The following is a 17,308-nucleotide window of genomic DNA, read 5'->3' on the forward strand; positions in this document are numbered from 1 at the left end:
GCCTATTCTAAGGGGGTTCCACCATCCCTGCACCATGTTCCTTGCTCTGCACACCTACTGTGCCTATTAAGGCCTGGTTCACACCTATGCATTTTTTAGAGCGGTTTTTGTTTTTCAGAAACACACTACAGTCCATTTAACATGGTTTCCTATGCATGTAGTTCACATCTGTGCATTTTATGGAAAGGGACAGGGACTTTTTTCTGGTTTTTGGTTCCATAGACTTCCATGGATCAAAAACGTGTACTGAAAACGTGTACTGAAAAACGCACCAATCATCCCTAGTGTTTGCCTAGGTCATACTAGAATGCAGTGTGGGGAACCAGGCAACCTTAACACCCCAAACAAAGGTGGAAAAGTGCAGTTTTTTTGACTGCTTTGGACCGCATAGTACAAAACTAACATCCAATCCGGATGCAGCGCGGTTTCTAAATTGGTGCATGCACGACTTTGGTGTGATGCGGTCCCATTTGAGCCCATTCAAAATGAATGGGGTCAAATCACACCACACTGAATTGCATGTGAAATGCATAGGAATACGGTTCGGTTTCTATGCGATTCATATGCGGTTTATAGTGTAAACAGAGGCTTTGCTTGCATGTCCACACAACTGCTGGGGCCATTATGAGAGGTTCTCATCATTCCTGCTTTCTTGGTCTGGGTACCAGCTTTTTTTCCTATTATGAGGGGTTTCCACCATACCTATGCCAAGTTTCAAGGCCTGCACACCTGCTGGGCCCATTATTAGGGGTTTCCCCCACCCCTGCTGGATTTTTATTCCATATTACACAGAAGGTAAAAGGAGAAGCTAGTTCAATGGTGGGCTTCTGCCAGAGATTTTAATGAGGAGATCTAACTTTTGAAGTTCTCAAGAAGAGATAAACCTGTGCATGGCTTAAGCCTCCAAACTCCACCTAGGGTTGCCACCTCATCCCTTTAAACCTGAGCACATATGAATTACACAGGTTCTGAGGCTAATTTAATTCAGATAAGACACCAAGTGAGTTTAATTACCACCTTAATCAGCCGCAGAACCTGTGCAATTCATATGTGTTTGGTTTTAAAGGGATGAGGTGGCAACCCTAACTCCACCTATAATTAAAGCTATCACTTCTGGGTGCAGTGACCTTTAAAAGACAAATAGGCCCATGTGACTCCAGTAGCGTGTGCTCAGCAGTGTCCTCGCCTTGCAGCCCTCTGCCAACTCCCATAAAAGAACACCATCAGTTCTAATGGTAATATGCATGACGGTCTCCTGTTTTGATTATCAGAGTGACGTTAGCCAGCGACGTACTCGCAATCGTGACTATGTATTTAGAAAGGAAGTTTGACAGGTTCATAGTGACTGAGCACAACGTTGTCCCCACTCTGCGTGGATAGAGCTCTTTGGGCTGGATGTCAAAAGTGCAGCAACAGTGACAACTGCTGGTTAAACCCAGGTACTGCTCCACCAATAAATCACATGTGAACCAAGATCACAAATCTGAAGAACACTAAAAAATAGCACTAGTGAGTTTATATACATTTAAAAAAACAAAAAAACTCAGCAATAAAATATTAGCATGTTTGTTTACTACTTTAAAAGTGTATGTAAACCCCTAAAAAAAGTGAAAAAAAAAAAAAAAAAGGAGCAACTATTAGGGTCCTTTCACACGGGGTGGATCAGCGATGATCCAGCCCGTGGATATCCGATTGCTCAGCACCGTAATAAAATCAAAAGGTACTTCAACAAAGTATTAGATTAAGGGTGTGCACACTTATGCAACCAGATTATTTTAGAAAAATGGAAACAAAAAGGTGCAGCGCTATGTTGCAATATATTATAACATAGCGCTACACTTTTTTGTTTCCAACCAGATTATTTTAGTTTTTGATTTTGATTTCCCTCCACCTAAAAGATTTCAGTTTGCTTTTCAACTGAGTTGTACAGTTTATAGGTCACATTAAGATCCCTTTCACACTGGGGCGCTTTGCAGGCACACCTGCAAAGCACCCTAAATCAGCCGCTGCTTTGTCACCAATGTGAAAGCCCAGCGGGCTTTCACACTGGATCAGTGCGCTAGCAGGACGGTAAAAAAAAAAGTCCTGCAAGCAGCATCTTTGGAGTGGTGAAGGAGAGGTGTGTATACTGTTCCTCCACCGCTCCTGCCCATTGAAATCAATGTGGCAGTGTGGCTATACCGTTGGTAAAGTGCCTCTGTAGAGGCGCTTTGCAGTGGTTTTTAACCCTTTCTCGGCCGCTAGCGAGGGGGGTAAAACCCCCCGCTAGCGGCCGAATAGTGTCACAAATCCGACGGGAAAGCACCGCTAAAAATAGCGGAGCTTTACTGCTGACGCACCTCCCTCCCTGGCGTGAAAGGGGCCTAAAGGTGGAAAAAGTTCTGAAATATTCATCTTTGCCTGGTTTTTAACGTCACAGAAACCTGACATTTTAACAGGGGTGTGCAGACTTTATTCACTGTACCATTACTGTGATCAGGGCTGCTGATGGGAGAGTACAGGCAGTGCTCCGGTACTGGGCTCTGGTCCCATTGGATCAGCAAGGGAGCACAGGTCTGGACTCAGTAAGGACTGTCAGTCTCAATCTCTTCTCTGATCATTTTCTTCCTTTCTTTCTTCTAAACATAACCCTACCTTCCTCCATGATATATTGGCAGTGGAGGAGAGGAGAGGGACACATGTGCTTTAAAGCATTCTGGACACTCAAAAGTACAACCACTGGTGCATTATGGGGCAACATTTTCAGCAGCGTGAACCGGCTCTAATTTGGAGAAGATGAACAAATCTAACAGATGAAAAATACCATCCCACCAAAATCTTATATCTGATCTCCAGGTTTTAGTGAAGTTTAAATAGTTTATTTACACCAAACTGGTCCAAATGAACCATTTGCCTTTTACTAAAAGATGCAGCGGCTGTGTGCACTCACTGTATTCATTGCATGTAGCCTCAGCTACATACGGTATACCGGTGGCCACTAATCTTTCAGACTTCAAGGACCACTAAACTCACAAGTTTGACAAGTTTGAATCCTACGGACCACTAACATCAATTTTACATGTCTTATACACATAATGCTCCGGCTCTTTGCCCCACTCCCTCTGGATCACACTGCTGCTTTATACACACACAATGCTCCGTTTCTCTGCCCCCCTTCCTCTGGATCACACTGCTGCCTTATACACACACACACACAATGCTCTGCCTCTCTGCCCCCCCCCCCCCCCCCCCGATCACACTGCTGCCTTATACACACACACAATGCTCCAGTTCTCTGCTTCCTCCCGCATCACACTGCTGCCTTATACAGACTCACCATTAGAGGTCGACCGATATGGGTTTTTCTCTGGCCGATGGCGATATTTAGGAATCGTGACGGCCGATGGGCGATATACGATGCCGATTTTTTTTGGCCCGATATGTTAGGCCGATTCCCCCCCCCCCCCATCTCATAAAATCTAACAGTTAGACACCTTTCACCCTGGGGCGTTTTTCAGGCGCTTTTGGGCTAAAAACAGTGCCTGTAAAGTGCCTGCAAAACAGCTCCCCTGCAGTTTGAGGCAATGCGCTGGCAGAACGTTAAAAAAACGTCCTGCAAGCAGCATCTTTGGAGTGGTGTACACTGCTCCTCCACCACTCCTGCACATTGAAATGAATGGGCACTCCTGCCGAAGCGCCTGCAATGCGATTTGGCAGCAGCACTTCACGGGCGCATTTAACCCCTTCCTCGGCCACTAGCTGGGTTATAAGTGCCCCGCTAGCAGCCGAATAGCGCTGCTAAAATGACAGTAAAGCACCGCTAAAACTAGCAGCGTTTTACTGTCAACGCCTGCCCGCTCCAGTGTGAAAGCAGCCTTCAGTAATAAGTGATAAAGAAAATTTATTACATTTAAACATTTATTAAACAAAACAAACTTCCAATCAGTTCACTTGTATGTATAATTTAGATAAAAAAAAAAAACCTATATATTAAATACATAAAAACAGGTACTCAAAACTTTTGGACGAAAAAAAAAATGGGCTAACGTTACTGTTTTTGTTTTTATTTTTTAAATCATTAGTGTATTTTTTCCAAAAAAATTGCCTTTGAAAGACCGCTGTGCAAATAAGGTGTGACATAAAATATTGCAACAGCTATTTTATTCCCTAGGGTCTCTGCTAAAAAAATATTTATAATTTTTGGGGGTTCTAAATGATTTTCTAGCAGAAAATACAGGATTTTTACTTGTAAGCAACAAGTGTCAGAAAAGATTTAGTCTTTAAATGGTTAAACCGAGAACTCTACACAGGGAGTTCAGTTCATTGAAGAAGAAGCATTGTGTCTCTTTGATCTTTTCTTTGCAGACTGCCCAGAGAGGAGGAAAGTTGCTCCACAGATTAAGTTCAGGCAACTTGCATTGACTTTTAGTACAGAAGTCTTTTGCAAGTCTCCCTGAAGATATAAATCTGCCTTTTTTATTAGCACAGTTAATTAAAAAATGCTAAATATCGTTCGATATATCGGTCGTCCTTTACTCATCATTGACTCTCATCTCCTCATCCAGCAATGTGCTTGAGCTCCCTCCCACAGCCTGTGATCAGCACTGCCATTGGAAGTACCCTCCTTCTCCCGTTCCCTGCACTACTTCCGGCACCTCCCTCTGAGTTCACAGGAGCCGGAACTAAGGAAGAGGCATCAGGTATCAATGCGCGCTGACAGTATTGACTGTCAGTGCACAATGAGAACAACACTGGAAACACCATCAGGCGGTATACATCCGCCACAATGTTGATTTGTGACAGAACCCCTGGGGACCACAAAAAAAAATTCACGTGGACCATCAGTGGTCCACAGGCCATTCGTTGGCAACTGTTGCAGCATACAATGCTGTGTTCTGGCAGTGGGATGGGAACTCATTATCTCACTACCGGAACAAACTAGAGTTGGGATTGGCACTGCACAGTCACTGAGTTCCATGAATCAATACAAAACAGCTTCTGATTTACTGAAGTGGGCAGAAGACATCACAAGTTCCGACTCAGCCAATCAGGGGAAGCTTTGTACGCATTCATAGAATACAAAGGCTCCCTGTGAATGGCTGAGCAGCACAAAGTCAGACTTGTTTAAGTTCTGGGAGAGGGGTGAAAGTTTCTATACCACTCCCAGAACACAGCGCTGTATACTATATGCAGCTGAGGTTTCAGTGGTCCAAACAAAACTTATTACACTTTACGAAAAGCTGGAGATCAGCTTTAATGATGACAGTTTACAGGATTGTGTCAATTAAATCATTGGATCTCCATTAGTGGCCTCCCAGGAGACATCACTCCATCTCCAAACACAATCATGTCGTGATAATCACTACCTATGTACAACTATCATTAGTGACCTCGCCTACCAACTCTCTGCCAACTCCTATAAATCAGAAGACATCATCATTTAGAACTATTACCTGTGCCCAATAAGTAGTCGTAATACTGTTGTGTTTTGATTGCCAGGGTGACATTGACGTAAAGCAGTAACCATGTTTTTGTCATCAACAGCTGACCATGACAATGACTGGCAGTACTGTGGACATTGTGTATGTATCACTTAGGTTTTTCACAAACTGCTGTTTTCTCAAACTTTGATAAGTTCTGTTCTGGGTCCCGGAGGCTTTGTACATTGGGGCCTTGGTATAAAAGGCCTCTATTCCTAGGTCCACATCTTACCTGGCAGCCAGACCTCATTATTCATCTCTGTGGTCCACAAGCCTTTATATATGTGAGCTGACCGATGCTCAGAGTTCTCTCTCTCTCTGCTATAGGTGAAAAGGCTGACTGACAGAACACTAGAAAAGGTACAAATGCTGCCCGTTTGTTTTCTGGAACCCGTTATGGGGCACCCTTTAGTCAGTCGAGCAGATGTTTTGCCAATTTTATGCCATAAATCAGTGTTTCTCAACCTTTTTTTTCAGCCAAGGCACCCTTTAAAAATTATGGACAGTCTTGAGGCACCCCATTCTAAAACGATTCTAATAGCTTTACATAATGCAGCAACATCCACACATATGACACAGCGCTAATGATGATTTATTCTTCCAAAGCAAATACACTTTTGCACACTGGTACCGACTAGTATTCCAAGGTTTCTCTTCTCCCTCAATTTCTCTCCATCAGGCTGGGTTCAAACAGACATCACATGTGATTGGCACCGCATTGCTATGTAGATCACATGCAATGTCTGTGCAATACAAATTCAACTGTATGGCTGAAATTGCATTGCAGGACCCTTTTTTTGATCCGCACTGGAATCAGATCACATGCGTGTTCATACCTATGCGATCCAATTCCTGCAACATTTTACAGTGTGCACTGCGATCCAATCTGGGGGTGTCATGAACGTTACATTGACACCTCCTACGGTGCGCAAACCTCAGTGTGAACCTGTGTGCAATTCAAGTGCGCACTAAAATCGCAGGGTTTCCCACATCGCACCAGTGTGAACTGGGACTCAGTCAGCTAAAGTCACCCCAGGGCTGAGGGAGAGGGGCACAGGAGGGCCAAACAAGGATGATGTGGAGACCACAGACATTAAAGGGATTGTAAAGTCTTGTTTTTTTTTTCCTAAAACAAACATGTTATACTTACCTGCTCTGTTGCAGTGGATTTGCACAAAGCAGACCCAATCCTCCTCTTCTCGGGTCCCTCTTCTGTGATCCTGGCCCCTCCCTCCTGTTGAGTGCCCCCACAGCAAGCAGCCTGCTATAGGGGTACCTGAGCTACGTTACAGCTTTGTGTGTCCATTCAGACACAGAGCCCCACCCCCTCTTTCCCGATTGGCTAGCTGACTTTGACTGACAGCAGTGGGAGCCAATGGCACCGATGCTGTGTTTCAGCCAGCCAATCAGGAAGGAGAATCTGGGATGGCTGAGGCAATTGTGGACATCGCTGGACAGAGAGGAACCTCAGGTAAGTATTAGGGGGGGGGGGGGGGGGCTGCTGCACACAGAAGGCTTTTTGTCTTTTTAACCACTTCCCGCCCAGTCTATAGTAAAATGACAGTCAGAATGTGGTTCAATTATCCTTACTGGGCGTCAGGAGAAGCCAGGGGCACACAGTCTGACACACCGCAACACCAATCTCGGTAAAGAGCCTCTGACAAAGGCTCTTTACCACGTGATCAGCCGTGTCCAATAGCGGCTGATCACAGGAAGATCGTTTATCGGCTTTTCCTCACACACGTCTGACAGATGCTAGTAGAGGAGAGTCAATCGGCTGCTCTCCTGATGGGGGGGTGGTGTCTGTGCTGATTCATACCGATTGCTGATCCCCCACGGATGCCCACCCAGGACCACCAGGGATGCTTCCAGGACCACTAGGGAAGCCCACAAAGGACATCCACTAGGTATGCAACCCTGGACCACCAGGGATATGCCAATCAGTGCCCAGGCAGATGCCAATCAGTGCCATCAGTGATGCCTATCAGTGCCACCCATCAGTGTAGCCTTTCAGTGCCCATCAGTGTTGCCTATCAATGCAATCTATCTGTTCCGCCTATCAGTGCCACCTCATCGATGTTGCCTTAGCAGTGCCCATCAGTGAACGAGAAAACGTAATTATTTACAAAATTTTATAACAGAAACAAACAAAGAAAAACTTTTTTTTTTTTTTCAAAAGTTGCGGTCTTTTTTTAGTTTGTTTAGCAAAAAATAAAATTTGCAGAGGTGATCAATTACCACCAAAAGAAAGCTATTTATGGGAACAAAATGATAAAAATGTTTGGGTGCAGTGTAGCATGACCGCGCAATTGTCATTTAAAAAGTGACAGCGCTGAAAGATGTCATTGGTTGTTAGGATGTCAGTGTCTAGAAAGTTGTAATGGTGCCTAATGAAAACCCATGGCTTTGTGGTAACTAATAGGCAGGCTTCCATCTGCCTGCTGGCTTGTATCCAATTTTTGATAAATTTTTTGACACTTTGCCAAGGCACCCCTGAAGAAACCCTTAAGGCACCCTGGTTGTAAAAAGGTTGCTTTAGACTTGCTGTGCAAAGTCCTCCTGTATTAAACTATATTTCAGCAAGTAAATAAAGTGCAGGATAAACGTGCTTGAGCTGTTCCTGTGTGCCTCTATTGCAAGCATTGTTTACCACTACCAGCTGAGCCTGTCTGCCTTACACCTTGTATGATCCTTTAACCATTTCAGCCCCGGAAAAATTTACCTCCTTCCTGACCAGAGCACTTTTTGCGATTCGGCACTGCGTCACTTTAACTGACCATTGCGCTATCATGCGATGTGGCTCCCAAACAAAATTAACGTCTTTTGGTGGTATTTGATCACCCCTGCGGTTTTTATTTTTTGCACTATAAACAAAAAAAAGCATTATTTTTTACTTTTTGCTATAATAAATATCCCCCAAAAATATCTAAAAACATTTTTTTTCCTCAGTTTAGGCCGAAATGTATTCTTCTACATATTTTTGTTAAAAAAAAAAAAAAAAATCGCAATAAGTGATTTTTGATTGGTTTGCGCAAAAGTTATAGCGTTTACAAAATAGGGGATAGTTTTATGGCATTTTTATACTTTATTTTTATTTTTTAAATGGCGGCGATCATCGATTTTTATCATGACTGCGACATTATGGAGGACACATTGGACATATTTGACACATTTTTGGGACTATTGTCATTTATGCAGCAATCACTGCTTTAATAATACCCTGATTCTTGTGTAAATGACACTGGTAGTGAAGGGGTTAACCACTAGGTGGCAGTGTAGGGGTTAACTGTGTCCTAGGGGTGTCTTGCTAACTATGGGGAGCGTGGCTGTGTTTTACACATCACTGATCTCTGCTCCAATCACAGGGAGCAGAGATCAGGGTCACGGTTTCTAGGCAGAACAGGGAGATGCTTGTTTACTTTAGCATCTCCCTGTTCTTCCTCTCCGTGTGGCGATCACGGGTATCCCCGTGGCGATCGATCCACAGGACCCGGGACCGGACTCACGGAGCTTCCCACGGGCATGCGCGTGCCCCCGCCGCCTCTTAAAGGGCAACATACAGGTACATGATTCTGCCTGTACGTGCCCTTCTGCCGACGTATATCGGCGTGCAGCAGGTTGGGAAGCGGTTAATATCTAAAAAAATTATAAGCATATACAGGCAAACCCCAATTTTAAGTACACGATGGGGTTTATTTACTAAAGCTGGAAAGTGCAAAATCAGGCTCACTTCTGCATAGGAACCAATGAGCTTCTAACCCCAGCTTGTTCAATTAAGCTTTGGTAATTAAACCTGGAAGCTCATTAGTTTCTATGCAGAAGTGAGCCTGATTTTTCATTTTCCAGCTTTAGTAAACAAACCCCATTGTGTACTTAAAAGTGGGGTATGTCTGTATAGATATATATCTATATCTCATTTTATATTTGGTTCTACATATGTGCCTCACAGGGATTGCTAGAATGGAATATCTTATTTTATCATTTTCATTTATGCAGCACCAAGAAGAGGCCATGGATTTAGCAGATGAGACTTACTTTGTGATTGTAGGAATCGGCCACATACAGTAGATTCGTCTTCGGGTCCCAGACCACCCCCAAAGGGTGCTGCAGTTTGGCATTGATTCCAACCCCATCAACATCACCGAAGGCGAACAGGTTCTGTAATAGTATTAGGAATACTGATATCAAAGTACATAGTGTCAGCATTGTCATCGCAATTCAGGTGTGCTGGGTCATATCATCTCATTTTCTATCTCAGAAAGTGCTAGAAGGTAACAATTGCTCACTTGGGACATCTCATATCATCCTGAATTCGGTGTACAAGTACAGAGCGGTCATGGGATCACATGGCGATCACTCACATTGAACCATGCCTGGACATCATTATTATCATTATGTTTTTAACTTGAGATGTTGAAGGAAATGTAACCAGATCAGCTCTTACACCTGTACACCGACTACGGAGCAGAGAAATCCTTACATTTCTCCTAAGGACCTGTGTATTCAACAATAACTATTATTTAGAATAAATTAATAATACATACACACACATATATATGATATTGGCTTGAAAAAAATGGTTTGTGTAATCAAAAGATGAAAAAAAAAACACTTTTTTCTTATATGATAAACAACTCATGTTTTTGTAGATAGAAGTACAACTTTTATTCTGTAACTTGCCCTGAATAAAAATTACACTAAAATCATGGTTTTGGTACAAAGCATTGCAAAGTTATTTACAAATGAAATAAAAGACTTTTTTTACACTGATATCTTTTTCCTGTGTTTTTTACCTTGCAAGACAAAATGCAAGAAAATTGTTTCCCTTTAAATCCTATGGGACTCTTCACACCACTACGCTATGGGTGTGGTGCGTTTTGAAAGTCCTGCATGCTGCATCTCTGGTGCGGTTTTGAAAACCGCACCAAAAAACACAGCTGCCCACTGAAATGAATGGAGAACGCAGCAAAAATGCACCAAAAACGCATCACATTTTGCGTTTTTGGTGCGTTTTGGAATCACATGTCCATTTTTCACAGGTGTAGGCAACCAAAAAATGCACCACAAACACATTAAAAAAAAAAAAAAAAAAAAAAAGCAAAAGAAAGCAAAATTTTGCTACAGAGCAGTGTGGTGAAAGGGCCCTAAAGGGGTTGATTTACTAAAACCGGTGAGTGCAAAATCTGGTGCAGCTCTGCATAGAAACCAATCAGTTTCCAAGTTTTTTTTTGGTCAAAGCTTAATTGAACAAGCTGAAGTTAGAAGCTGATTGGCAGCCACGCACATAGAAATCATGCTGTGCATAGAAACCAATCAGCTTCCAAGTTTTTTTTTTTTGTCAAAGCTTAGAATGCCATTAAAGCCTCCTTAAAAAAAAAAGAAAAAACAAAAACAAAAAAAAAAAAAGTCATACTTACCTGCTCTGTGTAGTGGTTTTGCGCAGAGCCGCCTGGATCTTCCACTCCTCGGGTGCCTCTGCAGTGATCCTGGCCCCTCCCTCCTGCCCTGTGCCCCCCCCCAGCAAGTAGCTTGCACCGGGGGCACCAGAGCAAGCTTGCTTATAAGGTGAGGCTTTGCTTTTCCATTCACACACAGAGCTGTGGCTCGGCCCCGCCTCCTCTCTCTCCTGATTAGCACAGTGCCTGTGGATGATAGCAGTGGGAGCCAATGTCTCAGCCAATAAGGAGAGAGAGTCCCCGGACAGCCGAGGCATTCTTGTAGATCACCGGATCGAGAGTGGGCTCAGGAAAGTATTAGGAGGGGTGGCAGAGTTGCTGCACACAGAAGGTTTTTTATCTTCATGCATAGAATGCATGAAGGCTATATCCTTGAGCCTTTACAACCACTTTAATTGAACAAGCTGAACTTAGAAGCTGATTGGCTACCATGCACGGCTACACCTGATTTTTCACTCTCCAGTTTTAGTAAATCAACCCCTAAATATTTAAATGACCACAACAAATACAAATGAAAACAAGTTTATGTATTAATGAGTAGAAAAACAGAGATACAAAAAAGCAGGAAAAGAATAGTTAAGCGGTGAAAGGCGTTAATAAAAGCCGATTAGGGTGAACTAATGGTTCATTAGGGGTTATATACATGTTTTTTGTTTGTAAAGTTGTTTGAAGGCCCCTTTCACAAGGGGTGGAATCTGCTTAGCTCAGCAGGGGAATCTTCCACCAATTCCCTGCTAAGCAGAACAGCAGATGGATGACAGGTCGGTGTCCGGCTGTCCGTTTACACCTGACTGCCCTCCAATGTGCTCTGCCTAGACGGAGGGGAACGGACGTCCTTCCATTTATCTTATTTTTTTAGTGGAACAGTTTGCATTGGAGGTAAGTCGATGTAAATGGACACAAGTCAGTTTACACATGCTGGTCCATAAGGATACATGAACCATCCAATCAGGTCCACCTGAAAAACTGACGGACAGATCTGATCGGTTCACCCATGTGAGAGGAAACAAAAAGTAGCTGGAAAGCGATCTACAAAAAGGCACATCTAAATATTCCCTCCCGGGCAGAGGACAGGGCGTACTGCATACCTCCTGTGTACTTCAGTTACGTTTCTGTGCAGATTCACATATACATTACATAATTCTGCACTTCCACCTAGGGGGGGCGCAAGCACGATGCTTCTGCTGTGATTACTCACAACAAAAACCAATCTATAGGTGCCGGGCAATTGACGTCCGCTGGCACGACACACAGGATGGAGCTCTGACTATGTAAACAAAGCAGAGCTTCATTGTGACAGGGGGAAGTGATGGATTGTGTCTTTGCAAAGCAGGGAATAAAATCCATCACTTCCTTAGTAGAAGCACCACATATAGTACACAAAAACAGTGGCTAGGCACACATTTAACCCTTTGATTGCCCTAGATGTTTAACCCCTTCCCAGTCAGCATCATTAGTACAGTGACAGTGCATATGTTTAGCAATGATCACTGTATTAGTGTCACTAGTTAGACAAAGTGTCAGTGTTAGATTTCTGCCACAATATCGCAGTCCCACTATAAAAGTCGCTGATCCCTGCCATTACTAGTATATAAAAAAAAAAGTTCAGTATATATCCCATAGTTTGTAGACACTATAACTTTTGCACAAACCAATCAATATACACTTATTGTAATTTTTATTTTTTTAACCAAAAGTATGTTTCAGAATACATATTGGCCTTTATTTATGAATTGATTGTTACATATTTTTTTTTTATTGGATAGGTTTTATAGCAGAAAGTAAAAAAAATATTGTTTATTTTTTCAAAATTGTTGGTCCTTTTTTTGTTTATAGCGCACAAATAAAAAAATATATAAAAAGTGGTGTGGTGTGGTGATCAAATAGATAGCGCCACAAGAAAGCTCTATTTGTGGGGGTAAAAAAAGGACATACATTTTATTTTGGTACACCTCGCATGCCTGTGGGGGGGGGGGGGGGGGGACTGGGTGTATATCTCTGGAGGTCAAGTGGTTATCTACAATTCCCCACCCCCAGTTAGTTGTCACCACAAGAATCAGAACTCTATGGAGACAGCTACATAATGTGCATAACAGAACAATTACCATTGGGTCTCGCTCTCCGCCAACCAAGTGTTTGACAGCTCCATCTTTCAGTGATACGCTGCGGATGGAGCTGCTCTCACTGTCGGCTATAAAAAGACAGTTCCACGGCTCTGTAGGGCAAGCAGTCAGTCCAGATGGCTGAGCAAAGGCAGCTTTGTGAGGGTAAGAGTTATTCCTGTTCTCTTCATTTCCACTTCCAGCAAACCGAATGCATGTTCCTTTACAGAGGACACTGGAAAGAAACATCACCATCAGACATTCTTAGAGGTAGCAGAGCCATCCAGCAGAGCAGATTATTTCAGGAGAGGAGAGTTAGAAACATAAAGGAGCAGAGTCCTCCACTAGAGAAGAGTACTTCAGGAGAGAAAGTTAGAAGAGCAGATCTTCTCAGAAGACAAAAATGGTAACACAAACCTCACAGAGGTTCTAACCCTCCCGTCATCCAACACTATACAGTATAACATGTTTTGTATGAATTTCTACTCAAGACTGTGCTGTCATCCAAAACAAACTTGAAAGACTAAACGTGCAGTAGGACAACGAGTTGCGCTTTACCTTCCCTTGGGCAATGCCCCCTCTTCTAATAATAGAGCCCAGACTTGATGAGTCCCAGCCATGGCTATCCACAGCAAACCTGAAGAACAAGCAAGACAAATTCATCTTTTCAGGTGGGAGAGAAAGAGAAAGAGAAAGAGAAAGAGAAAGAGAAAGAGAAAGAGACATTGTAAATCCTAAACAGTGCATTTAGTATCACTTTAAAGAAAAAATTTTTTTAAATAATGCACTTCAATTGAGTTTTCATACAATATTTATAGGATTTTTTTTGTACTGTATTTAAATTGTATTATTGATTGGATGGATTTCATAGATTTTCACAATCTAAATGTCTTTATTTTAATTAATGTATTTGTCATACGTGTAAAGTAAAAATATTGAGAGGCGTTCCATTTTTGGAGAATATATTAGGGTAGTTGATGATCCAGCTTTCCCATAGTAAAATACCCATTAGGGCTCTTGCACACAGCCATAGTATAATCTGCAGGCTGTGTCACTGTTGTGGCACCTGAAAGCCACAGCTGCAGCGTAATTTAGCACATTGATGCGTACTGCAAAAACCGTTGTGCATGCTTATATGTGCATAACCGTCGACACAGGCGACTTCACATGTGTGCAGAAATACGCATGAACGAATGTATTTATCAAGACGTAAAAATTTATGATTACAAGATACGCCCATACACGCGTGCGTGAAGACGGTTACGTGCATATAGCTGCGCACAAAGTTTTTTGCAATACATGTCAATGGGTTCAATTATGTTGCAGCTGGGGCTCCCAGGGGCCACAACAGGCGGACCGTACTCTGTGCGACCATACGTTCTAATATATGGTTGTGTGCAAGAGCCCTTAAAGCGCTCAGTACATGGTCGGTCACAACATAAGAACATAAGGCAATCTTTTTTGTCATGAACTTTTAGGGCTCATTCAGGACAGACAATGACACTCGTCCTTCATGCCAAGCAACTTTTTGTTGCATGTGCATCCACTTCAGAGCTGCGTGCAGGCAACCTATAGAAGTGGATGCAGGCGCAGCAGCTGCATGGACATAGGCAAGTGTCAAAATATGACATGCAAAAAGGAGTGTGTATTTGAACCTGAATGCAGTTCGGATTTGTGCACCCTCCCTCACCCGCATGTCAAATTTTTGACACACGACTGCGTCCATGCAGCTGCTGCACCTTTTTCAGTGTGATGCCTGCACGCAGTTCCGAGGTGGATGCACACGCAGCAAAAAGGTTGCTCGGCATGAAGGGCGGGTCTCAGTGCCCAGGGGAATGAGCCTCTTGTATGACTCTTATTCACATCTGTAACATTTTACTTGTCAATACATTGTATACTGTTGTGCTCCATTCCATTGTTATGACAGAAGTTTCTGCATCAGATGTCTGTACCTAAAAACTCAAAATCCGCACCTAATCACCTTTATCTACCGGAAGTCACTATGTTTTGCTCAGCACTTGTTACTTTCTCACTAGAAAGAAAGAAAGAAATTGAATGCCACGTACACACGATCGGAAATTCAGCCAGCAAAAGACCGATGAGAGCTTTTCGTCGAAAAATGCTGAATTTCCGGCAGCAAAAGTTTGAGAGCATGTTCTCAATTTTTCAGACGGAAAAAGTTTTGATCAGAAATTCCGATCGTCTGTATCAATACCGACGTGCAAAATTCCTACGCACGCTCAGAAACAATTCAACGCATGTTAGGAAGCATTGAACTTAATTTTCTCGGCTTGTCGTAGTGTTGTACATCACCACGTTCTTGGCGGTAGAAAGTTCAGCAAACTTTTGTGTGACTGTGTGTATGCAAGCCAAGCTTGAGCGGAACTCCGTCGCAAAAAACATCATAGCTTTTTCTGACGAGAATTGCAATCATGTGTACGCGGCAGAAGAGCCTTGTTCTTTCCATATGGAAATTTCTCTGGTTTCTTTCCACACATGGTAGGTCAATAGGCTCCTCTTTAAGGCCCCTTTCACATACAGACCCGCTTGGATCCGCCTGTCTGTTTTTCAGATGGATCCGAGCAGGCCACCCATTTACTTCTATGGGCAGGCGGATATCAGCGGAGAGGTGTCCTCTGATACCCGCTTGCCATCCAATCCGACGAGATCTGCACAAAACAGCTAGCAGATCGGAGACTGGTCACAGGTCACTATTCCAACATAACGACCCCAAACACACCTCCAAGGCGACCACTGTCTTGCTAAAGAAGCTGAGGGTAAAGGTGATGGACTGGCCATGCATCTCTCTAGACCTAAACCCTATTGAGCATCTGTGGGGCATCCTCAAATGGAATGTGGAGAAGCGCAAAGTCTAACCAGCTCTGTGATGTTGTCGTGGAGGAGTGGAAGAGGACTCCAGTGGCAACCTGTGAAGCTCTGGTCAACTCCATGCCCAAGAGGGTTAAGGAAGTGCTGAATTAGACCTGGCCCTGCCCCCTTTCTCTCGTCTCTGGCTGACTGACTTTGACAACAGCGGGAGCCAATGCCACCACTCTGTCGTCTCAGCCAATGAGGAGGGGAGTCCCGGGCATCCGAGACACCCATACAAAATAGTCGCAACTAGATGGGGCTCAGGTAAGTATTAGGGGGGGCTGCTGCACACAGAAGGTTTTTCATCTTAATGCATAGAATGCATTAAGGTGAAAAACCTACTGACTTTACAACCACTTTAAGCTGGAAAAGGCAGAAGCAGCACAAGGAACCAATTGATTTTGCTGCAGTGTTTGTGTCCTAAGAATAAACATGCTAATAGGAGGGCTTGATTTACTAAAACCGAAAAGTGCAAAATCTAGTGCAACTGTGCATGGTAGCCAAGCAGCTTTAAACTTCAGCTTATTCAATTTAGGCTTTGACAAATAAAAATCTGGAAGCTGATGGTTTTCCTTTGCACAGCTGCATTCGATTTTTCACTCTTCAGGTTTTAGTAAATCAATCCCAGAGTGACAAAGAAATTAGCTCATCAGTCTGCTTCTCCTATCACTGTTCAATCACAGGTTGGGGGGGGGGTAGGACAAGACTTGCTGGTATATATTTTTTTTTTTTTAACTGCAGCAGAGAAAAATCTGGTCCCCTGCCCAAAAAAGCAGGGATGTGCTTATGGTTAAGTTGGGTAAATCTTAAAAACGTTCCCAAGTATGTATTTTATCTGTGTATTGGAATCAATAATGATGAGGTTTAGGCACAGCAACATCTACAGTATCTAATGAAAGTGAGTACACCCCTCACATTTTTGTAAATATTTTCATGTGACAACACTGAAGCAGTGAGTGTACAGCTTGTATAACAGTGTACATTTGCTGTCCCCTAAAAATAACTCACACAGCCATTAATGTCTAAACCGCTGGCAACAAAAGCGAGTACATCCCTACGTGAAAATGACAACCTCTGGATTTGACATCGACCATGGCAAGGCCTGTTCTGAGTGGAACCTGTCCTGTTAAACCACTGTATGGTCTTGACCACCATGCTGCAGCTCAGTTTCAGGGTCTTGGCAATGGTTTTATAGCCTAGACCATCTTTATGTAGAGCAACAATTCTTTTTTTCAGCTCCTCAGAGAGTTCTTTGCCATGAGGTGCCATGTTGAACTTCCAGTGACCAGTATGAGAGAGAGAGCTACCACCAAATTCAATACACCTGCTCATCATTCACACCCCATACCTTGTAACACTAATGAGTCACATGACACCGGGGAGGGAAAAATGGTCAATTGAGCCCAATTTGGAAATTTTC

General features: G+C 43.2%; 1 protein-coding gene across 1 annotated transcript in view; it reads right to left on the reverse strand.

The window, feature by feature from the left end:
* Nucleotides 1-17,308, reverse strand: part of NHLRC2 (NHL repeat containing 2) — a 107,097-nt gene that overhangs the window by 46,485 nt on the left and 43,304 nt on the right. Inside the window, exons 6-8 of the mRNA XM_077454984.1 lie at nucleotides 13,576-13,654; nucleotides 13,021-13,252; nucleotides 9,495-9,617 (exon numbers count right to left, since the gene is read on the reverse strand). Coding sequence (XP_077311110.1) covers nucleotides 9,495-9,617; nucleotides 13,021-13,252; nucleotides 13,576-13,654 — 434 coding nt within the window. The remainder of the gene's footprint in view (nucleotides 1-9,494; nucleotides 9,618-13,020; nucleotides 13,253-13,575; nucleotides 13,655-17,308) is intronic.

The sequence above is a fragment of the Lithobates pipiens genome, unplaced genomic scaffold, assembly GCF_037356315.1.
Source record: "Lithobates pipiens isolate NorthernLeopardFrog02 unplaced genomic scaffold, aLitPip1_a1.2 Scaffold_25, whole genome shotgun sequence".
Classification (NCBI taxonomy): domain Eukaryota; kingdom Metazoa; phylum Chordata; class Amphibia; order Anura; family Ranidae; genus Lithobates; species Lithobates pipiens.